Source organism: Sapajus apella, unplaced genomic scaffold, assembly GCF_009761245.1.
Source record: "Sapajus apella isolate SASKATOON/1434 unplaced genomic scaffold, GSC_monkey_1.0 scaffold117, whole genome shotgun sequence".
Classification (NCBI taxonomy): Eukaryota; Metazoa; Chordata; class Mammalia; order Primates; family Cebidae; genus Sapajus; species Sapajus apella.
This window is the reverse complement of record NW_022437057.1, coordinates 797,624-819,832: the sequence shown is the minus strand read 5'-3', so window position 1 is coordinate 819,832 and position 22,209 is coordinate 797,624. Positions and strand designations below refer to the sequence as shown.

General features: G+C 41.7%; 1 protein-coding gene across 4 annotated transcripts; it reads right to left on the bottom strand.

Annotated features, from left to right (window-relative positions):
* Positions 1-401: 401 nt before the first annotated feature.
* Positions 402-16,470, bottom strand: LOC116538090 (nucleophosmin). Of its 4 annotated transcripts, XM_032260332.1 has the most exons (12): positions 16,262-16,470; positions 14,176-14,255; positions 12,882-13,001; positions 12,517-12,610; positions 11,209-11,315; positions 11,045-11,109; positions 10,850-10,852; positions 7,608-7,665; positions 7,021-7,107; positions 5,628-5,729; positions 3,390-3,464; positions 402-753 (listed from the first exon to the last, which is right to left on the bottom strand). In XM_032260332.1, the coding sequence occupies exons 1-12, from the start codon at positions 16,317-16,319 to the stop codon at positions 715-717; spliced, it is 888 nt and encodes a 295-aa protein (XP_032116223.1). In that variant the 5' UTR covers positions 16,320-16,470; the 3' UTR covers positions 402-714. The 4 variants fall into 4 exon arrangements, with proteins under 4 accessions (XP_032116223.1, XP_032116224.1, XP_032116225.1 ...); XM_032260333.1 differs by lacking the exon at positions 10,850-10,852; XM_032260334.1 differs by lacking the exons at positions 402-753; positions 3,390-3,464 and adding an exon at positions 4,299-4,640.
* Positions 16,471-22,209: the final 5,739 nt, after the last annotated feature.

Here is a 22,209-nt window from a genome sequence, read left to right as displayed (position 1 = left end):
TGGGAAGCTCAGTAGAGTTGCTTGATCTCTAAGAAATGGGAGGTGCAGTGAGATTGTGCCACTGCACTCCAGTCTCCAAAAAAAAAAAGCAAGTTGAGAAAGGCTGCTTTAAGCTGTTTGAACATGCCAGATTTTCTTTGGGAGTGAGGTGAGAATAGGTGGATAGGAGGTCTAATGGAACATTTGGAAATATGTTGCATAGTTTTAATTGTTAACTCTCAGGAGGTGGGAACACAGCACTGAATCCTTATGAAGAAAAAAGTGGTTAGCTCCAGGAGGAACTACTGAAGGGGAAGAGAGGGATGTTCTCATAGAATTTTATACCATTTGCCATTCTTAACTACGTAAATTATTTCTGTGACAAAGTATAAAGCAGTTAAATAAGTCAACAGACACTATGCTACTTTATTAAAATACTGAGTTTTATTTCACATGTATATTTTTGTCTCCCCACCATTTCCATGTCTGACCACCACTACTGTGTCCTATCATAACATTCCATACATACTTAAAACCAAGCAAAGGGTGGAGTTCCATCTTTAAAAACTACAGGCATTTTGGACAACACATTCTTGGCAATGGTATCTGCACAACATTTATCAAACACGGTAGGGAAAATTCTCACTCTGCATTATAAAAAGGACAGCCAGATATCAACTGTTACAGAAATGAAATAAGACGGAAAATTTTTAACAAATTGTTTAAACTATTTTCTTAAAGAGACTTCCTCCACTGCCAGAGATCTTGAATAGCCTGGAAAAAAAAAGAAATGTGGTTAAGGAACCACAACACTTCACAGACATCAATAAATTAAATGTCTCTGCATAGTTCAACATCTATTTTCATTCTACCACCAAACAGGTTAACTCTAAAGAAATGACTCCAAGAAAATCTGTACTTAGATGTAATCAGTCATCTGATTTAAACCCTTTAATCAGTCATAAAAATATGATCAATATACTAATAAATATTTAATAGTTTAACATTATTTACTAAGGAAATAATGTTATTTACTAAAGAAAGGACAGAGACCTATGTGGCCAATGTTACTTCCAACTTCATCTATCTTGACATCAGCTTTACAGTTGGCCAGATTTAGCAAATAAAGTTACAGAACATGTTCTGAATTGCCTGTGCAAGTGTACATTTAGAAAACTATATGCTGAGGCCAGGCACGGTGTTTCATGCCTGTAAATCCCTGCACTTTCGGAGGCTGAGGCGGGCAAGATCACTTCAGCTCAGGAGTTTGAGACCAGCCTGGGCAACATGGTGAAACCTTGTCTACTAAAATCAAAAACTAGCTGGGCATGGTGGTGTGCAACTATAGGAGGCTCAGCTGCTCGGGAGGCTGAGGTGGGAGGATAACCTGAGCCCAAGACACAGAGGTTGCAGTTTAGCCAAGATCACACTACAGATGGATGACATCCACTTAAAAAAAAAAAAAAAAAGCACCGTGGCTTACACCTGTAATCCCAGCACTTAGGCAAGGCAGTGGATGACCTGAGGTCAGGAGTTTAAGACCAGCCTGGCCAACAGGGTAAGGCTGTTCTAAAGAAGGCCAGAAGTTCACCAAGAACTTGAAGTGAAATGATTCAGGATTCTCTCAGCTATCACTGTTTCACAGCAACGGGTTTCAGATGCAAGGTAACTGAGTACTAAGTGCCAATATTAAATATCATAGAAAATCTTTTTGTTTTTGAAATAGAATTCACTCTGCCTCCCAGACTGGAGTGTAGTGGCACGTTCTCAGCTCAATGTAACCTCTGCCTCCCAGGTTCAAGCGATTCTCCTGCCTCAGCCTCTCGAGTAACTGGGATTACAGGTACATGGCACCACACACAGCTAAATTTAGTATTTTTAGTAGAGACGGCGTTTTGCCATGTTGCCACTCAAAGTGCTGTTAAGTGTGAGCTACCATGCCCAGTCAGAAATCTTCTATTCATATCAGGTTCAAACAAATATAGATTCTCAGTGTTTGTACATTGCAGCTCTATGTCATAAAAACAGGAGAAATTTAGTTTTGATAATCTCTATAATAGTAATTCAAGTTATTAAACATTTACTATTCACTGCAAGAATTTCATCCTGACACTTAAGAACACTTTAAATTCTAGAGCAAAAAAATACTTCTGGTAGGCTGGGCAAGGTGGCTTGTGCCTGTAATCTTACCACTTTGGGAGGCCAAGGTGGGAGAATTGCTTGAGGCCAGGAGTTCAAGACCAACGTGGCCAAAAATACTTTTTTTTAAAAGAAAATACTTCTGGGAGAAGTTCTGGTTCAGTAATGTAATAGCTACAAAACTTTGTTATAAAATACAGAAGACCACCACAACTTAATCATTAAATATATCACCTTTCTTGGCAGTAGTTGAAGAAATACATCTATGCTTAGCTATTAGTACATGCTGTTTTTTAAATCTGATTTTCCACTATTTTCAATATTGAATAAACAGTTGCATAATGCAGAGTTTCAAAATAACTTATGCTCAATTAATGTTTACTATTCCCAAAACCCACATTAACATTTTGGGATTCAAGTGTAGAGAAAAAAACAGAACAGAAACCAAAACAGACTGCATCTTATCATCTTACAGCCCATCACTGCAACTTTCACAATGTTAAAATTAACCACATCAGGGTTTCATGAACCTGAAAATAAATTCAAGTACTGTTGCAATTAAGTATACTGAAGTGCTAAATATTATGGCAGAAAAAAAAAACAGCTAATTGCCAAATTTTCCTAATTTTTTGAAAAAAGCTGAATATAGGAAACGTAAAAACCATTAAATGCATCATCTGTTCTCTATACACAATACCTTACACATCCCTATTTAATCACTTTTACATTTTCCTTACACCTGAATCAACCCTAAGAGGAAAAAAAATGCACAAACTTTATGTTGACAAAAATACTTTCACATGTAGTAACTATAAAATTTAACAGCTAACTCAAGCTTATGTATCTAGTAGTAACCACAATTTGGTGTCTTGCTTCCAGATTTCATGTTAGGATGATTTTGGCAAAAAACATTTCCCATAAGTTCCATGAAGAAAAAATCTCTACCAACTCCCAAAAAAGCAAAGACCAGACTGCCCCAAGCAGCCAAATGGAGTAGCAAGGGAAACCACAGCAATTTCCTTAGCCAACATAGTACCAAAAGAGTAAAACTGAATTCAATAACCAAAATAATTTACCAACTCTATGAAAGCTGGGAAAAATACCCTAAAGTTATCTTCTCAGACTGCCAACTGTATTCTTTAAGAGTTCTCATATTTAATGTCAAGTATTATCATCTGTGGTTAAGAACTTTTTAAAGAGCCAGAGTGAAGGCAGAATCATCATAAATCACAAAACTTAGATGTGATCATGTCCCCAGGAAATCCAGTTACCTCCTGGTCAGTCATCCGGAAGCAATTCTTCACATAATTGATGAACTTGGCTTCCACTTTGGGAAGAGAACCACCCTATTGAGACAAAAGGATTATTACAGCTAAGTAGAGAAATACGGTGAGAGATACATTTAGAAAATCCCTCTATGATCTGCACCCTATTACATGGATCAGCTCATTCCTTTTTCCCTCAACTTTCCAAGAATACTCAATGTCTTCTTCAGGGCCACAAAGCCCTAATTGGCAGCATGGTTAGTACCTCTATTCAAACAGATTTGCCAGAGGTTCAAATCTTCCCAGACAGCTTCCCTAGGAATGTGAAATATAAGCTACACTTGAGATTCTAGAGACACACAAACATGGCAACTTGGTTGCTTATCTGCATTATCTAACAAGTCAGTTTTATCATCCAGAATACAACCATTACAACCCTTTGGAGAACCATGTCAAGTGACCCAAACTGTTATTTTAATAAACATTTATTGAACACAAACTTTGGTTCAGCACAAAACTAATCTGATCAGTTAAAGAGATAAAAAGTTGAATGGAGGAAAAAATTTACAATAATTACACTTCACTAATCAATAATACTTACCATGTCCTTCAAATTATGGATGTAGGCAAGAAACTACAAGAGTATTGGCATTACCTGTGACTCTGTCACCAAAATTTCAAAACATTACTATAGCAAATATCTTGAAATGTTTAAATTCATCACTACTTTGGAATATCTTTTCCTCTAAGTTATCTTTTATGAATTTTTAAAGGAGTGAAAGGGTTTCCAAAACGTCCAAGGGACCTTGGCAGAATCAAGTATAGCATTAAGAAACTTAACTGCCTCCAGTAACCTAGGTAAAATAAACCTCACCATTAACAATTTCCATTTCAAAATTATTGTCACATACATTCTTAATTGATTCTTTAAAATATTTATTGAGCAGCTAAGGAGATACAAAGGATTTAAAACATGGTCAGAGATGAGGCAAATGCACACAAGTAATAGAAAGCAAAAGGCAAGGTTCACTGAATCGCAGCAGTCAGAACAAAGTGCTTTAGGGAACCAAGAGTGTGAAACTGTTTCCAGCCTGAAGAGGCATGGGTGGCAAATCAGAAAAGGGGATTGAGATTAAATAGAAGACTTCAGTCTGGGTTGTTGATGACACTCAGTATGGACTATATTTGTCTCTCCTTTTCCTTTCTCCCCATCTTTGGGCTTAATTTACCAGTAGTGCCCAGGACTGTTCAATGCTCCTGCAATTAAACCAAGGAGATAGGACCATATTAAAATGGAGGGGAGGGGCATCTAAAAGATGTCATTTTAGCATTCTATCCAAGGGACAAAAATCAGTGATAACTGGGAAGGCTAAAGAGTTTACAGTGTAACTAAAAACAAGAAGTACATTGCAGCTCTAAAATTTTTTTTCAGTGGACTTAACACTGTACAAGCAATCTACTGAAGCCACGAAAAACCTATAGAGCACAAGAAAAACATGGGGAAATCAGTTGGCCATTTGTCTTCACCATTGCACATTTGTTCTCAATAGCTGGGGTCTGAAGTATTACTCATAGAATTAAAGCTTCTCTTAAATGCGCTTCCAAGACATTTAAAACACTTCTTCTACACCCTACTCAAATCCCTCAGTCAACAAACAGGAGACCTAATCCTCTTCACAAATTTCCATTATTTAAGACAAAAGGAAACTAGATTTAAGCCTAGTCATTCACAAAACCTAGGTATTACTACATGTATTAACTAGTGATAACTCGTGTACGGTGTAAAGGGCAAACAGAAATGTCTCAATCTGCTGAAAAATATTTCTGACTAGAGTCAATCACGAATATTTAACTATAATACCAAGCAACAGCCAGCGTTTACTTTTCCAGCTGTTTGCAATTTTAACGAAGTCTCACACGCCCTCTGCTGGTTCTCTAGGGTATCTTACAACCAGAAGAATTGGCAAAGGAAAGGGGTCTCACTGATTTAACATGGAAGGTCAGAATGTTCCTTGCCACCAGTGCACTATGTTCCTTTTATAATGGAAATAAGGCATATTTAATCTCATATGCAAAAATCACCACAGACACAATTATGTTTTAGAATTCATTTTTGAAAACATTTATACCACGAACGGGGCACACAGAGTAAACCAAAACAAAACAAACCAAACATTCAAGTCTGTGCAAACCAGGCATGTGCAATTTGACAGGGGAAACAAAGTTTAAGATAATTTTACTCACTTTTTCTATACTTGCTTGCATTTTTGCTTTAATGTCTTCTACAGAACTAGGTCCTTTTGGGGTTTTAGGAGTTTTTTCCTGTTTTTTGAAGGATTCTTGTCCCTGAAAAAAGAAATGAATATCCAAAAGGTAGTAAAAATACAACCCATAATTAAAACCCATCCAATCTGGATTTCCTCAAATATTCTTAACAAAATTCCCTTATAAAACTAATCGTACAACTGGAATTATTAAATAAATTCATGCCATACAATTAATTTGTTCTTAAAATCAGTCTTTTAATAAGTAAGGAGTAAGATGATTAACTAGGCATGGTGGTGCATTCTTATAATCCCAGCTATTCTGGAGGCTGAGGTAGGAGCATGGCTTGAGCCCAGCAGCTGGAGGATGGCATGAGCTATGATCATACCACTGTACTGTACTGTCCAACCTGGGCAAGAGTAGGACACCCATTTCTTTAAAAAGAGAAAAAACAAACAAGAATAACTTGGGAGTTTGGTTTTATGTACAGTATCAAGTCAGTTTTAAAAAATGAGATCAGAAGATCTTACTTTCAAAGATGAAAGCAATAAAGTCATTGTAGTCTGATGCCTGAGGCCCACCCTAGACCATTTTTATAATAATCTCCTTAAGTAGTAGTACTGGGGTTCTTTTAAACTTTTTTTTTCCTTCAAATTCCATTTTTTGCAGGGCTGGGCGTAGGGCCAGGAACAAGACCACTAAACCCTGTCTGGGCCTAAATATTCTGCTTCAATCTGATATGCAGCCAAGGTTGAGAACTTCTGCTCTACTCAGACATGCTTTTCAACAAAGATTCCTTATAGAAAACAACTGTTGATTTCACTATATATATATATATATATATATAAATAAAATTCAGGCCAGGCACGGTGGCTTACACTTTCCCAATACTTTGAGAGGGCGAGGCAGATCACCTGAGGTCAGGAGTTCAAGACCAGCCTGGGCATAGTATAGTGAAACCCCACCTCTACTAAAAACTACAAAAATTAGCTGGGCATGGTGGTGCACGTCTGCAGTCTGTAGTCCCAGCTACTTGGGAGGCAGGACAATCACTTGAACCCGGGAGGTGAAGGTTGCAGTAGGTTGAGGTCACACTACTCTACTCCAGCTTGAGTGACAGAGACTCAAAAAAAATAATAATAATTCTCTTGGCTCCCGCCACCACACTGGAACCCCAGTAGCACATTACATTTAGTATATTCGTGTGTGTGTGTGTGTGTGTACCTACAACATGCAACAAGCTGATTTTAACTTTAAAACACCAATTACAAGGGTTCTACAAAGGTCTATCAAATTTCAGACACACTAGATTCTTCCACAGATTTCACCAACTAGATCAATGAGACCCCTATGTGTAAATGTTGCCACTTACTTTTGATCTTGGTGTTGATGATGGTTTTGAGTCTTTTCCATTCTGATTTGACTTTTGTGCATTTTTGGCTGGAGTATCGCGTATAGACTGCAATTAGAAATTAATCTTAATCACTGTCTCTGCCCCCAACATCAATGCAAACAAACTGTCCAAACCATGTAGAAAAGCAACAACCACAGGCCAGGTATGGTGGCATGCGCCTGTAATCCCAGCTACTCAGGAAGCTGAGGCAGGATAGTCGCTTGAATCTGGGAGGCAGAGGTTGAGGTGAGCCAAGATTGTGCCACTGCACTCCAGCCTGGGCAACAGAGCAAAACTCCGTCTCAAAAACAAAAAAATTAAAAGCAGCAACCACTTGGGCAAAAGGCTGCACAAAACTAACAAAATGGAGGGAAGGCCACATGGATAAAGAAAACAGACCATTCCCCATTATAGGTTTTCTTTCTGTAGTCCTCCTCAGAACTAAATTTCAGTTTGTGATAGATGATCTCCCCACATCAACTTTCCTTAACTACAAAACACGAACAGCATTAAACTACTATTTCTGTTGTTAGTTTAACAACCTGGTAGCATTATATTATACTCACTTTCTTCACTGGCACTTTTTCTTCAGTTTCCTCATCATCGAAATCATCATCATCATCACTACAAATAAAAATGTCAAGACATTAAGTTAAGCACCTTCAAAATTTGAGTATACAAAAACATTGAAAGCAGGACCTTGAAGTGATTTTTTGTACACCCATGTTCATTGCAGCATTGTTCACAACAGCCAAGAGATGAAAGCAACCCAAGTGTTAAATGGCTAAATAATGAAAATGTATTATGTATATACAATGAAAATCCTCTCACATGCTGCAACATGACTGAACCTTGAACAAAGTAAAATAAGCCAGCCACAAAAGAACAAACATTGTATGATCCTATTCATTATATATCTATAAAAGTAGTCAAACTCAAAGAAAGAGAAGGTGTAATTGTGGTCGTTAAGGGCTGGGAAATGAAGCTACTAAATGAGTTGTTTTGTATGAACATATACCACAATACTGCTGTACAATGTATGTATATGTAGTGTATATTTAGTTACATTAAACTGTACACTTAAATAGTAAATTTGTATTAAAAAAATTGAAGACCTAAATAGAAACGTTCCATGTTCAGATATTGCCATTTGGCAACACTCCCCAAACATACAGATTAAATACAATCCTTAGAAGACTCCCTAAGCTGGTTTCTCTGTACAAACACATCCTAAAATTTATATACAAAGCCAAGGGTTGGCACAGTGTCTCAAATCTATAATCCTAACACTTTGGGAGGCTGAGGTGAGAGGATCGTTCTAGTCTGAGACTAGCCTAGGCGACACATAACAAGAACCCTATCTCTTAAAAAAAAAAAACTTTAAAAAATATTTAATTAGCAGGGCAGTAGTGGTGTGTGCCTGTAGTCCTAGCCACTTGAAAAAGCTAAGGCAGGAACATCTGCTTGAGGCAGTGAGTTGTAACTGCACCACTGCACTCCAGCCTGGGTGACAAAGACCCTATTTCAAAACATGAAAACAACAGACACTTAAGGGAGCCAAAACAACAAAAGCAGTCTTGAAAGGACAAAGCTAGAGAACTCAAACTTGACTTCTAAAAAAAAAAATATCAGCCATAAAACCTACAAAGGGGACGGGCACTGTGGCTATGCCTGTAATCCCAGCACTTTTTGAGAGGCTGAGGCAAGCGGATCACAAGGTCAGTAGTTCAAAACCAGCCTGGCCAACATGGTGAAACCCCACCTCTACTGAAAATACAAAAATTAGCTGGGCATGATAGCATGTCCCTGTAATCCCAGCTACTTGGGAGGCTGAGGCAGGAGAATTGCTGGAATCTTGACCCAGGAGGCAGAGGTTGCAGTGAGCAAAGATGGCGCCACTGCACTCCAGCCTGGGCTACAGAGCAAGACTCCATCTCCCCCACCCACCCCCCAAAAAAGCCACACATCAATATATATTACATAAATCTGTGTATAGCATACATCAGCAATATACATATTACATAGGTTTTCTTGCTTAAATCAACAGTAGAGTCAACTAAGCCCAACCATACCCTTTCCATTCTCAACAGATCACTGATTTCCCCTTTTATCTGTGGATTAAAAGGGTTAGATTCATGCACCTCTTTGCATTTTCATTGCCATCTTAACCACTGAAGTTTCTAAAGACTTGTTGCTGCCAGTGCAGTGGCTCATGCCTATTACCCCAGCACTTGGGGAGGCTGAGGCGTGCGGATCACCTGAGGTCAGGAGTTCAAGACCAGCCCAGCTAACATGGTGAAACCTCGTTTCTACTAAAAATACAAGAAATTAGCCAGGTGTGGTGGTGCCCACCTATAGTCCCAGCTACTCTGAAGGCAGAGGTTGCAGTGAGCTGAGATCACACCATTGCACTCCAGCTTGGGCAACAAGAACAAAACTCCATCTCAAAAAAAAAAAAAAAAAAAAAAAAGACTTACTTCCCTCAAGGCATCCTTTACTACTATGCATATAGCTGAGTACACTTGCTTCAATTCAACTTATATGATTTGGATCTTGATATTATGTACATTTTTCATTCCTATCAATACCCAATTCAGACACAGAAAAACAAACACATCATTAATTATACCCATTTTTGAGTCTCTACTAAAAATGCAAAAATTTGCTGGGTGTGGTGGTGGGTGCCTGTAATCCCAGCTACTTGAGACTGAAGGAGGAGACTGCTTGAACCCAGGAGGCAGAGGTAGTGGTGAGCCGAGATCATACCACTGCACTCCAGCCTGGGAGACCCCATCACAAAAGAAAAAAAAAAAAAGCTAGCTAGGCATGGTGGCTTGTGCCTATAGACCCAGCTACTCCGAAGGCTGAGCGCAGGGGCAAGTGCTTTAACTTGGGAGGCAGAGGTTGCAGCGAGCTCACACCACTGCACTCCAGCCTGGGACACAAAGAGACTCCCCATCTCAAAAAAAAAGAAAAAAAAGTAACAGTCAAATACTGCCTTGTGTTTGAGTTTCTTTGTAAGTTTGATATTCAAGTACTCTGAATTTTTGTTCTTTTGAGCTGGGGAGGGGGTCTCGCTATGCTGACCAGGCTGGCTAGCCTCAAGAGATCCTACCATCTCAAAGTGTCAGAATTGTGGGCATGAGCCACTGAAACTGGTCATACTTTTGAATTTTTAAGCTTTCAGCCTTTTTCCTGTTTTCTGCCTTCATCATCATGCTAAAAGATTTTGAAGAACCACCAGCACTCCTGATTTGATCATTCATGCATTATCTAGAAGACTGTTTTTTCTTTTATTTTATTTAACGTGTTTTCAATAAATGCATATGGACCAATCTCACAACTGAGAACCAAGTAAGTATTCGATGTATTACTGATGCTGACACACATAAAACCAATCATAAACTGTACTTTATACCACAGTGTGCCTGTAACTGTTATAACAGTTTGATCTTAATATAAACACATCAAATCTTGTTTCCAACTGTATTCTAAATCCCAAGAAAAGTCTTATTAATATCCCTTTTAGAATCTTATTTATGTCTATAAGGATCTACATAAAACCATAAGCCAAAATCCTTAGGGGAATAACAAAAACCTTCAGTAACAACTTCTAAAATGAATATAGAGCTATTTAGTCAGATTTTCTTTCTACGCAATCTAATTAACTGTTCATAAGTAATACCAGACTTCATGGGTATAACAACACATCCACTAAATTTTCCTTAGGACAAAGGGACATAATCAAACTTCACAAATGCTATAGTCTACCCTTCTGAAGATTCACAAGTCACAGCATTGTAAAGGCTCTCTTGGACCCAATATCCTTTCAACTCAGCTCATTTAACTTAAACCAACAGGTAACTACTTGCCCTTTCATCATAAACTGTTACAAGGATTGCTTTTTGTAAATGATTCTTAAAATCCTCATGCATACAACTATGTCAAATTCCTTTTTTCCGTTAAGATTCTAGAATCATGTCGTTTCTAAGATCATACTTACTCATCATCATCATCATCATCATCTTCATCATCATCATCTTCATCAGCAGCAAGTTTTACTTTTTTCTTTTAAAAGAAAAGGTACACCATGAACAAGAGCCGATCTTATCTCTTATCATAGTAAAAGCTATAATACAAAACCTATAATAAAATTGCCATCTCTACCTGTGGAACCTTGCTACCACCTCCAGGGGCAGACCGCTTTCCAGACATACTTAAGAGTTTCACATCCTCCTCCTCCTCATCTTCTGACTCTGCATCTTCCTCCACAGCTAAAATACAATTTATTTGAGATTATAAAACTCAAATCAGCAGGAAATCAGATAAAAAGAACACTGACAGTATACAGTTAAATATACTGAGATTTCTATTAATTAAAAAAAAGCAAATGGGAAAAGGAACTTTTTAACAAAGGTATTTTGGAGCCTAATGTTCATTGCCAGGTTTTAAATGCAAGAAACCTAAGCACAGTGGCTCATGCCTATAATCTCACTTTGGAAGGTCAAGGTGGACCACTTGAGGCCAAGAGACCAAGCTGGGGAACAGAGTGAGACCTCCATCTGCACACAGACACAGACACAAACAAAATTAGCCTGGAGTGGTGAAGCATGCCTGTAGTTCTAGGTATTCTGGAGGCTGAGGTGAACCCACTAGTAGTTCAAGGCCATAGCAAGCTATGATCACACCATTGCACTCCAGCCTTGTTGAGTGAGACTGTCTCTATAAAATAAAAACAATTTAGACCAGGCATAGTGGCTGACGCCTGTTAACACTTTGAGAGGCCAAGGCAGGCAGATCACATTAAGGCCAGGAGTTCAAGATCAGCCTGGCCAACACCACAAAACCTTTTCTACTGAAACTTTAAAGCACAGTTGGGCATGGTGGCACATGCCGGTAGTCCCAACTACTGGGAAGGGCTAAGGCAGGAGGATCACTTGAACCTGGGAGGCAGCTGATGCAGTGATTGTGCCACTGCATTCCAGCCTGGGTGACAGAGTAAGATTTTGTTTTCCCCCCAAAAATTTGTCCTCTCCAATTATAAATTACTAGATTCACATTTGAACCTATTATGAAGATAATATTATACCCATGCTTTTTTTTTTTTTTCTCACTCTCGTCACCCAGGCTGGAGCGTTATGGTGCAATCTTGGCTCACTGCAACCTCCACCTCCTGGGTTCAGGTGATTCTTCTGCCTCAGCCTCCAAGTAGCTGGAACTACAGGCACGTGCCACCATGCCCGGCTAATTTTCTTGTGTTTTTAGTAGAAGATGGGGTTTCACCATCTTGGCCAGGCTCGTCTGGAACTCCTGACCTTATGATCCACCCGACTTGGCCTCCCGAAATGCTGGGATTATAGGCGTAAGCAACCTCGCCCGGCCAACTCATGCTTTAAGAAATCCAAACTGGGAACCAAGCAACTGCATTAAAGAGAACAAACTAAGTAGTATAATATATAAAAATACCACGCCTACCTACTAAGTGCTGTCCACTGATATGCACTGGCCCTGAACCACACTTCAATCGTAAGACCACTGGTGGTGTTATTTCAAAGCCCCCAAGGGAAACCTAGAAGAAAGTAATTTTTCATCACTAAACATGTAAAGAAAATGTACAATAAATATTACAAGCAAACATATAAAGCAAATCAACAAACCCGTGAACCTGTTTTTCCACTAAACAAGCAGAAGAAACCTCCATGTTCATGAGTTGACCATTCAACTCCAGTTACAGAAGATAACCACTTTCTATCTCCTTGGCACAACCTAAATGACACCAAACCTACCTTAAAACAGAATTAAATCTTAACACAATACCCAAAGTATATAAGCGCCCTTACCGTTGGCTGTACAGACATTTTCAAAGTTGCCAGTGTTACTTTAATTGGACTGCCTTCGTAATTCATTGCCTCTGCTTCAACAATGTGCAACTCATCCTTTGCACCAGCTCCTAAACTGACCTGTGAACAAAAAAGAAAAGCACTTCAACTTTTTGAGTTCCAGCTATTTTACACCCCACCCCCAACAAATGTTATTATATGCAGCCATGCGTCACTTAATCACAGGGCTAGGTCCTGAGAAATGTGTTGTTAGGCAATTTCATCTTTGTACAATCATAAGCATGTGCTTATACAAACCTAGATGGTATAGCCTACTACACACACCTAGGCTACAAACCCGTACAGTATGTTACTGTAAGCAACCGAAACACAGTAGTATTTGTGCATCTAAACATAGGAAAGGGGTGGGCATGGTGGCTCACGCCTGTAATCCCAGCACTGGTAATCCCCGCACTTTGGGAGGCAGAGGCAGGCATGTATTATCACCAGGTCAGGAGTTCGAGATCAGCCTGGACAACATGGTGAAACCTCGTCTCTACTAAAAATAGAAAAATTAGCCAGGCGTGGTGGCACATGCCTGTAATCCCATCTACTTGGAAGGCTGAGGCAGGGGAAATCACTTGAACCCAGGAGGCAGAAGTTGCAAGGAGTAGAGATCACACCATTGCACTCCAGCCTGGGTGACAGAGCGACTGTCTCAAAAAAAAGCCAAAGAAAAGGTACATCAAAAACAGGGTGTAATAATATTATGGGACCACCACTGTATATGCGATCCATCTGTTGACCCAGCAGTTGCAATAAAGCACGTAACTTCTTTTTAAAAAATAAATATAAGCCTCCCATCATTACTTTGGAAAACAAATTTGTGCAATGTTTTCCTCGAGTTGATTTTGGCAAATCAATTTCTGATATTCAGAAAATTTAAGAAATGTATAAATATGCATACACACAATATAGATCACCTAACAAATATTTACTGAGGAATTTCAAAGTTGAGCTGAAGGCTAGTCTCTGGTAGACATGTAAGATTATTACTGCCTTTTACAAGGGCTTTATAATCCAACTAAAGAAAATAAGAACAGTGTGATTGGATTTTACATTGTTACCAAATGAGTGGTATAGATGCCAAGTTCTTTATCATAGATGTACAAACAGTTAGGTACACACAATACCCAGGTGTAAGAAATAGTATTTTACAAGCAGTCAGCAAAGGAAAAGTCTCAAGCCACATGAATAGAAACTAAAAGGCTGAAATTAAGTAGGGTTAAGTAGTTTATTTTGAAAGTTTAAGTACCGTTCTTAAAGATAACTGGTGTTCATTTTCATCATTATCCACCTTAAAGTGATAATCTTTGTCGGCCTTTAGTTCACAACCTGTAAATGAAGAAAAAAGCAACTCTAACAAGGAGAAAAATAACACTGAAACTTAAGTGTGGGTAACCAACAAGGTCAAGGTTTACTTTCTAACTAGTTTTTCACTACTTTAGCTACCAGAGGGCAAAGCAGAATGATCAATTCCTAGATTTCTTGAACAGAAATCTCTACAAACAAGTAACACCCATAGGAGACTATAAATTCCATTTTCTCATCATACCATATTTCATCTGCATTATAGATCATTCTGCATATAGAAACAATGGTTTAGTGTATCTGAAACTGAAGCAATTATCTGAAACCAAAGGTAATGTCCAATGTTAAGCTTCCCACTATTTAAAACAGCTGATTTATCTACCTAAACTCCCAAATGGCAAATTCGAAATGAGAATGGTTACAAATATGAATACTATTACAAAAGAAAAATGACAAAGGTAAAAGAACCAAAGCTTGATACAGGGGTCAACACACTAGTCTTTAAAGCAACACAAAGTGACACAGGCCTGAAACTAAATTCAGAAATGTTTAAGACAAGGAGCGTTGCTTCCAATAGTTACCAAAAAGTATTGATACAAATTTATCAGAATTCTCAGCTATCCAAAATACCTAGAAATTAAAGCCTTAATGTTTTAAATAGATGTGTCTACTCCCAAGCAAATTCTTCAAAATACTGCCAGAATAAAAATTTTAAATGATTCCATTCAATATCGTCTAACCGTTACGAATACATATACATATTTAAATGTACAGAAATTTAATTTAGCAAGTCTCAGTACGGATAATGAACGAGATAAAGTTAGAAGTAGGATATGCGCTTACTTCAAAGTCTCAATAGCGCAAAGATTAGGGTTCTGCAATTAAGCCTACTGAGATCAAAAACCCAAGTGGGACTCTCCTTTTTGGGGCATGACTACCGCAAGGCGAGCGGGGTGGTGGTCCTAAAATTCTGCGAATTAATAGTCTTAGGTCTTCATTTGATTCAGACCGAACAGTCTTCAAGTTTTTTTATTAAAGCGGTTTGGTCAATGCCGTACAAATGGCGGCATGGGAGGCCCTCCCCCCCCCCCCCCAAACGGAAGCCTCATTAATATTCACGAAGCACCCGCTACGGAGTCAAGCGCCTTGGTTTAGACTTAGTCTCTTTGCCTGTAAGTGTACAACCTTCGTTAGGTGAGTTTATATCTGGGCACCAGTATCATCTGTGAAGCGGGGCTAGCTCCACCTACCGCAGTCAGAAAAAGGTCTCAAAAACAGAGCTGCCATCACATTAGATGCTGCAAGCACTGAACAAAGACCTCCAGAATCCTGGTGCTACCAACCTCCAAACGCTTCCCACTTCAAGTGAACCACAGCATCCCAGGCTCGGGAGTGCCAAGACTCCGGTGAGCCCCGGATGTAGCGCCCACACCCCCCTCCCTCCCCCAACCACGTGGCAACCACGTGCTCCCAGCGGTTGCGGCCTCCTCACGCCGTGTCTCCCCTCCCCCAGTAACTGGCCGAGGCACGCGAGTGAAGTCCGGGTCCGGCAGCTCCAGACTCTGAGGCCTGGGGACAGGAGAACAACAACGCCAGGCTATTCATCTATCCCCCGCTTCAACAAGTAAGCCCATGCTTCCCGGTGAACCCAGCCTCCGGGACCACAAGCCCGGGGGTCTGGGACTAAAAGCTTACGAATTAACACCGTTAGGAAATAAACCACGCCCGGAGCTCCGCCGCGTATCCCCGGCAACGGCCGAACTTTCAGGCGGCCGATTCCACTTTACCGTAGGCCCTGGGCCTCGGACCGCTCACGCCACAGGCTCTTCAGCCCGCTCGTCTTCTCACCCCTTCACGCCACCGGCTCCCTCCAGATACAGGGCTCCAGCAGCTCTTCCCACCCCCTCAGGCCTCTAGCCGGTCTGGCGGTCTCCACCAGACCCGGCAGCAACCAGATTCCCGCCCCCCACCCCCACCCTCACCGCCAACAGGCCCCGTTCGGCCTCGCTCCAGCTCCCCCCAGCAGTTACCGAAAAGATAGTTCTGGGGCCTCAGGGGGCTCATGTCCATGTCCATCGAATCTTCCATCGGGTGGCGACACGCACTTAGGTGGAAGAGAAGGCGGACGGAGATAAACGACCACTGCTCAAAAGAACAGCCGCCCAGGACGGACTCACACCAGGGAAAGGACGCCAGCGCCCCGCGCTTATATAAAGCACTGATGATCTCGCGAGAACTTCTCAAGTCCCGCCTCCTCGCGCGTGCTGCGGAGCCCTCCCCTGCCGGTACCGTAGCCCTCCTGCGCAAGCGCTTTTCAACCCCACTCCTTTCTACCTCGCCCCCGACCTCCTCCAGGTACTCCGCGGGCTCCCACCGAGCACGCGCACTCGTACACCGGCCCCACCCCTCCGCCGCCGCCGCCTGTGCGCACGCGTGCTTTTTACTCGTAGCGCGGGCTCCCCACCTCCAACGCTTCCACGTCTTCTCCCGCTCAAGCGCGTTGGCCTCCCGCCAAGAGTCTGCGCAGCCCACCCTGCAAAATGGCGTCGGCAGCCCTTAGCTATGTTAGACATGGCGGGCTAGCAGGGTAGGAATGAGCTAGAGAGCACCTCAATTCACCTTTCTCCATCCCCTAGTGCCCCGCAAGCCTCCAAACTGGCGTCATCACTTCAGGATTTTTTTTACTTGCCTGATGGCTTGGGATCAGGGTTAATCGCTAGCCCAAAGTTCAGGTGCCAGAGAGAGTGAAATTGCGGCTTATTCTTTGTTGGGTTGGCAAGATGTAGCTACTGTCCAGACCTACGGAACTGTGTTTTCACAGCTCTGTTATTCCTAAGAAAGCATCTCCAAAATCCTCATCTTCATGTACTTTGGGGGCCAAAAGGGGACTGAATCAGTCTCCAAATGAGCGAGGACATCGCCCTAAGAGCTGGGAGGGTGGGCAGGCTCTGACTTAACTGCTGCTCTTAATCTTTAACATCCTCGGGAAAGAAAACGGGTGACTTGTAACAACTACTGAAGGCTTAATTCGAATATTTGGGATCGAGCATGGGAATAAACATTTTAAGCTACACCTTGACAAACACCAGCAGCCCCCCCGGGCATTGGGGCGTTTTGAAGATCCGTAATCTTTTTTTTTTTTTTTTAACCTTAACATAGCAAACAAATTTAAGAAGTGAGGAATACAAATAATAGCAATGCCCCTACTCTTTTTTTTTTTTTTTTTTTTTTTGAGACGGAGTTTTGCTCTGTCGCCAAGTTGGCGTGCAGTGGCGTGATTTCGGCTCACTGCAACCTCCGCCTCCCGGGTTCAAGTGATTCCCCTGCCCAGGCTCCCGAGTAGCTGGGACTTCAGGCGCGCGCCACCCCATCTGGCTAATTTTTTATATTTTAGTAGAGACGAGGTTTCACCATGTTGGCCAGGTTGTTTTCTATCTCCTGACCTCGTGATCCGCCCGCCTCGGTCCCCCTAAAATGCTGGGATTACGGGCGTGAGCCAACGCTCCCAGTCCTCTACGTAATTTCTTTTCTCAAAATAGAATCAGGTTAGGACGATCCGCTGATACACATGAACTAAATATTAACAAAATCAAATTTAGGGCGCGGCGCGGTGGCTCACGCCTGTAATCCCAGCACTTTGGGAGGGTGAGGTGGGCGGATCACGAGGTCAGGAGTTCGAGAGAAGCCGAACTCACATGGTGAAACCCCCGTCTCTACTAAAAATACAAAAATTAGCTGGCCTGGTGGTGCGCGCCTGTAATCCCAGCTACTCGGGAGGCTGAGGCAGGAGAATTGCTTGAACCCCAGAGGCGGAGGTTGCAGCGCGCCACTACACTCTGGCCTGAGCGACAGAGCAAGACTCCATCTCAAAAAAAATTTTTTTTGAAGAAATAGATACCCTCAATATGTGAATGGGGCCAAGCTTCGCCACCCTCAACCAAAGAAAAGTCTTCACTAACCAAGTTTTGTGATCTTTTGGCATGCAGAAATATGACCAGTTGCTTCAGAAAACCCAGAGGCTTAGGACATTTATGTGAATTAACAGAAGGGCTGAGAAAAGAGTGAGGGTTGGAGGAGCGCTGAGAAAGATTTGGGCATTTAGAATAAGAAAGTCTCTACGGGAACTACAGGGACTGGATAAGAAGATGTTAACAGACTTTGAACTCTTGCAAGTAAAAATTTCAACTGCTTTGTTCTATCTTTCTTTCTGGTTTTTTGTTTTTTTTTCTCCCCGAGGCGGAGACTTACTCTGTCGCCCAGGCTGGGATGCAGTGGCAAAATCTCGGCTCACCGCAACCTCCGCCTGCCGGGTTCAAGCGATTAACTTGCCTCAGCTTTCCGAGTAGCTGGGATTACAGGCGCGTGCCTCCATGCCCGGCCAATTTTTGTATTTTTAGTAGTAATGGGGTTTCTCCTTGTCGGCCAGGCTGGTCTCGAACACGTGACCTCAGGTGATCCGTCTGCCTGGGCCTCCCGAAGTCCTGAGATTGCAGATGTGAGCTACCTGCCAGGCCTCTTTCTGGATTCTTGACCGTCATTATTTGAATGCAGGTCTGTACAGAATCTGAAGTGTATGGGAGCCATTGCTCATGCTATATAAATAAGTACATTGTCGGTTTTTTGTTTGTTTTGAGATGGAGTCTTGCTCTGTCGCCCAGGCTGCAGTGCAATGGAGCAATCTCTGTTCACCGCAGCCTCCGCCTCTCAGGTTCAAGCGATTCTCCTGCCTCAGCGTCCGAGTAGCTGGGATTACAGGCGCGAGCCACCACGCCTGGCTAATTTTCTTTGTATTTTTAGTAGATATGAGGTTTTACCGTGTTAGCCAGGATGGTCTCGAACTCCTGACCTCGTGATCCACCTGCCTCGGCCTCCCAAAGTGTTGAGATTACAGGCGTGAGCCACAGTGCCCGGCTACATTTGTGGTTTTAACATTTCAGGCCCATAGTCTGGATACGAGCTCATAGAATCGAGTGGTTAAGAAAACACCTGGTACTGGCTGGGCACGGTGGCTCACACCTATAATCCCAGCACTTTGGGAGGCTGAGGCGGGCGGATCTTGAGGTCAAGAGATCGAGACCATCCTGGCCAAAATAGTGAAACCCCATCTTTACTAAAAATGCAAATATTTGCTGCGTGTGTGGCATGCGCCTGTAGTCCCAGCTGTTCATGAGGCTGAGGCAGGAGAATCGCTTGAATCTGGGAGGCAGAAGTCTCAAAAAAAAAAAAAAAAAAAGAAAGAAAGAAAGAAAGAAAAGAAAACACGTGGTGTTTTTCTCAGATTTACAAATGTTATGATGCTCACTCTCTTTTTAATTAAAATTATATAGGCCTCAGGAGAATCTGTTGAACCCAGGAGATGGAGGTTATAGTGAGCGGAGATGGTGCCACTGTGCTTCAGCCTGGCTAACAGAGCCAGACTCCATCTCAAAATAAAAATTAAAAAAGATTTATATAGACCTCTACAAAGCAAAAAGGTGACAATACACCTCTTTCCATCTCTGCCTTCTCATTTCCTAGGGCTAAGCACGATTAATAGTTGTGTGTATCATTTTAAACTTATTTTTTGCCAAGGAGCAGTGCCTCATGCCTGTACTCCGAGCACTTTGGGAGGCTGAGGCAGACGAATCACCTGAGGTCAGGAGTTTGAAACCAGCCTGGCCAACATGGTGAAACCCTGTCTTAATTTTGTAAAAATACAAAATTAGCTGGGTGTGGTGGCATGTGCCTTTAATCCCAACTACTCTGAAGGCTGAAGCAGGAGAGTCACCAGAACCCTGGGGGCAGAGGTTGCAGTGAGATTGCACCGCTGCACTCCAGCCTGGGTGACAGAGCCAGACTCCGTCTCAAAAAATAAACAAATAAATAAATAAACTTATGTTAGAGAGAGAGAAAGTATATAGTTGAGATTCTTTGGTATTTTTCTAATGTGGGTGATTCATATATTGTTCATCTTGTATTTTATATTCAAAAATAAGGCTGGTCATGGTGGCTGGAACCTATAATCCCAGCACCTGAGGCGGCTACGAAGGATTCCTTCAGGCCAAGAGTTAGAGACCAACCTGGACAACATAGCAAGATTTTGTCCCTACAAAAATTGTTTAAAAAAATAAGTGTTGAACATTTGTCCACAATTAATGCATAATATGGATATGTTTAACTGTTCATTCCTCTCTTGATGGACACTGAAATTGTCTCTATAATTTTCCTGTAAGAAATAATGCCTTAGGGTGTGGGGGGGTCTTCCTTTCTGAGGGCTCCTGTGTCATACAAAGCTTTGAGTAAATTTGTTATGTTGCCCAGGCTGTAGTGCAAGTGACCAGATCTCAGCTCACTGCAACCTCTGCCTCCCAAACTCAATTAATTCTCCTGACTCAGCCTCCACAGTATCTGGGACTACAGGTGCACTGCCACCAGGACTGGCTAATTTTGTATTTTTAGTAGAGATAGGGTTTCACCGTATTGGCCAGGCTGGTCTCAAACTCCTGACCTCAGATGATCCGCCCAAAGTGATGGGATTACAGGTGTAAGCCACCACAACTGGTCAGCTTATTTTTTTTTTTTTTTTGGAAACAAAATCTTGCTCTGTCATCCAGGTTGGAGTGTAGTGGCACAATCTCGGCTCACTACAGCCTCTGCCTCACAAATTCCAGCAAGTCTCGTGCCTCGGCCTCCCGAGTAGCTGGGATTACAGGTGCCTGCCACCACGCCCACCTAATTTTTGTACATTTAGTAGAAACAGTGTTCACTATCTTGGCCAGGCTGGTCTTGAACTCCTCACCTCAAGTGATCCACCCACGTCGGCCTCCTAAAGTGCTGGGATTACAGGCATGAACCGCTGTTCTTGGTCTTTTTTTTTTTTTTTTTTTTTTGTAGATATGGGGTTTCACCATGTTGGCCAGGTTGGTCTTGAACTCCTAACCTCAGGTGATCCTCCCGCCTCTACCTCCAAAAGTGTTAGGGTTACAGGCATGAGCCATCACACTCAGCCTATAATTAACTTGAAATTCTGATTTGTGGCTGGGCGTGGTGGCTCATGCCTGTAATCCAAGCATTTTGGAGGCCAAGGCGGGTGGATCACCTGAGGTCGGGAGTTCAAGACCAGCCTGACCAACATGGTGAAACCCCATCTTAAAAAAAATAAAAATAAAAATAAAAGAAAAAGAAATTCTGATTTGTACTATAATGGCGTGTGGTTATGCTTAAAAATTGTTATCTTTTTTATTTAATTTAATGAATTAATTTGTTTATTTTGAGATAAATCTCACTCTGTCGCCAAGCTGAAGTGCAGTGGCTCAATCTTGGCTCACTACAACTTCTACTTCCCAGGTTCAAGCAATTCTCATGCCTTAGATTCCCAAATCGCTAGGGCTACAGGCATGCACTTCGCCATGTTGGCCAGGCTTCATTTTTTATTTAAAAAAAAAAAAAAAACTGTTTTGAGACTGAGTCTCACTCCGTTGTCTGGGCTGGAGTGCAGTGGCATGATGTTGGCTCACTGAAACCTCTGCCTCCTGGGTTCAAGTGATTCTCCTGCCTTAGCCTTCTAAATAGCTGTGATTACAGGCTCCCCCTCCCCACCACGCCTGGCTAATTTTTGTATTTTTAGTGGAGACAGAATTTTGCCATGTTGGCCAGACTAGTCTCCAACTCCTGACCTCAAGTATATCCACCTGCCTCAGCCTCCCAAAGTGTTGGGTTTACAGGCGTAAGCCATGGTGCCCAACCTTATCTGAGATTTAAAAAAAAAAAAAAATAGTCCAGCAAAAGGGGAGAAGAAACGAGAGTGGAAAGGAATGTATGAAATTTACTTGGCATATCCTCAGAAAAAGAACAAAAAATCTTTAAAGGAATATATGAAATAAGATTGACTACATAATGATAAATGTTAGAGCTGGGTGATGGGTATATGGTTGTTCATCATCGGATTCTTTCTTTCATGCAGGATTCTTTCATGATTTTTGTTCATGTTTGAAAATTT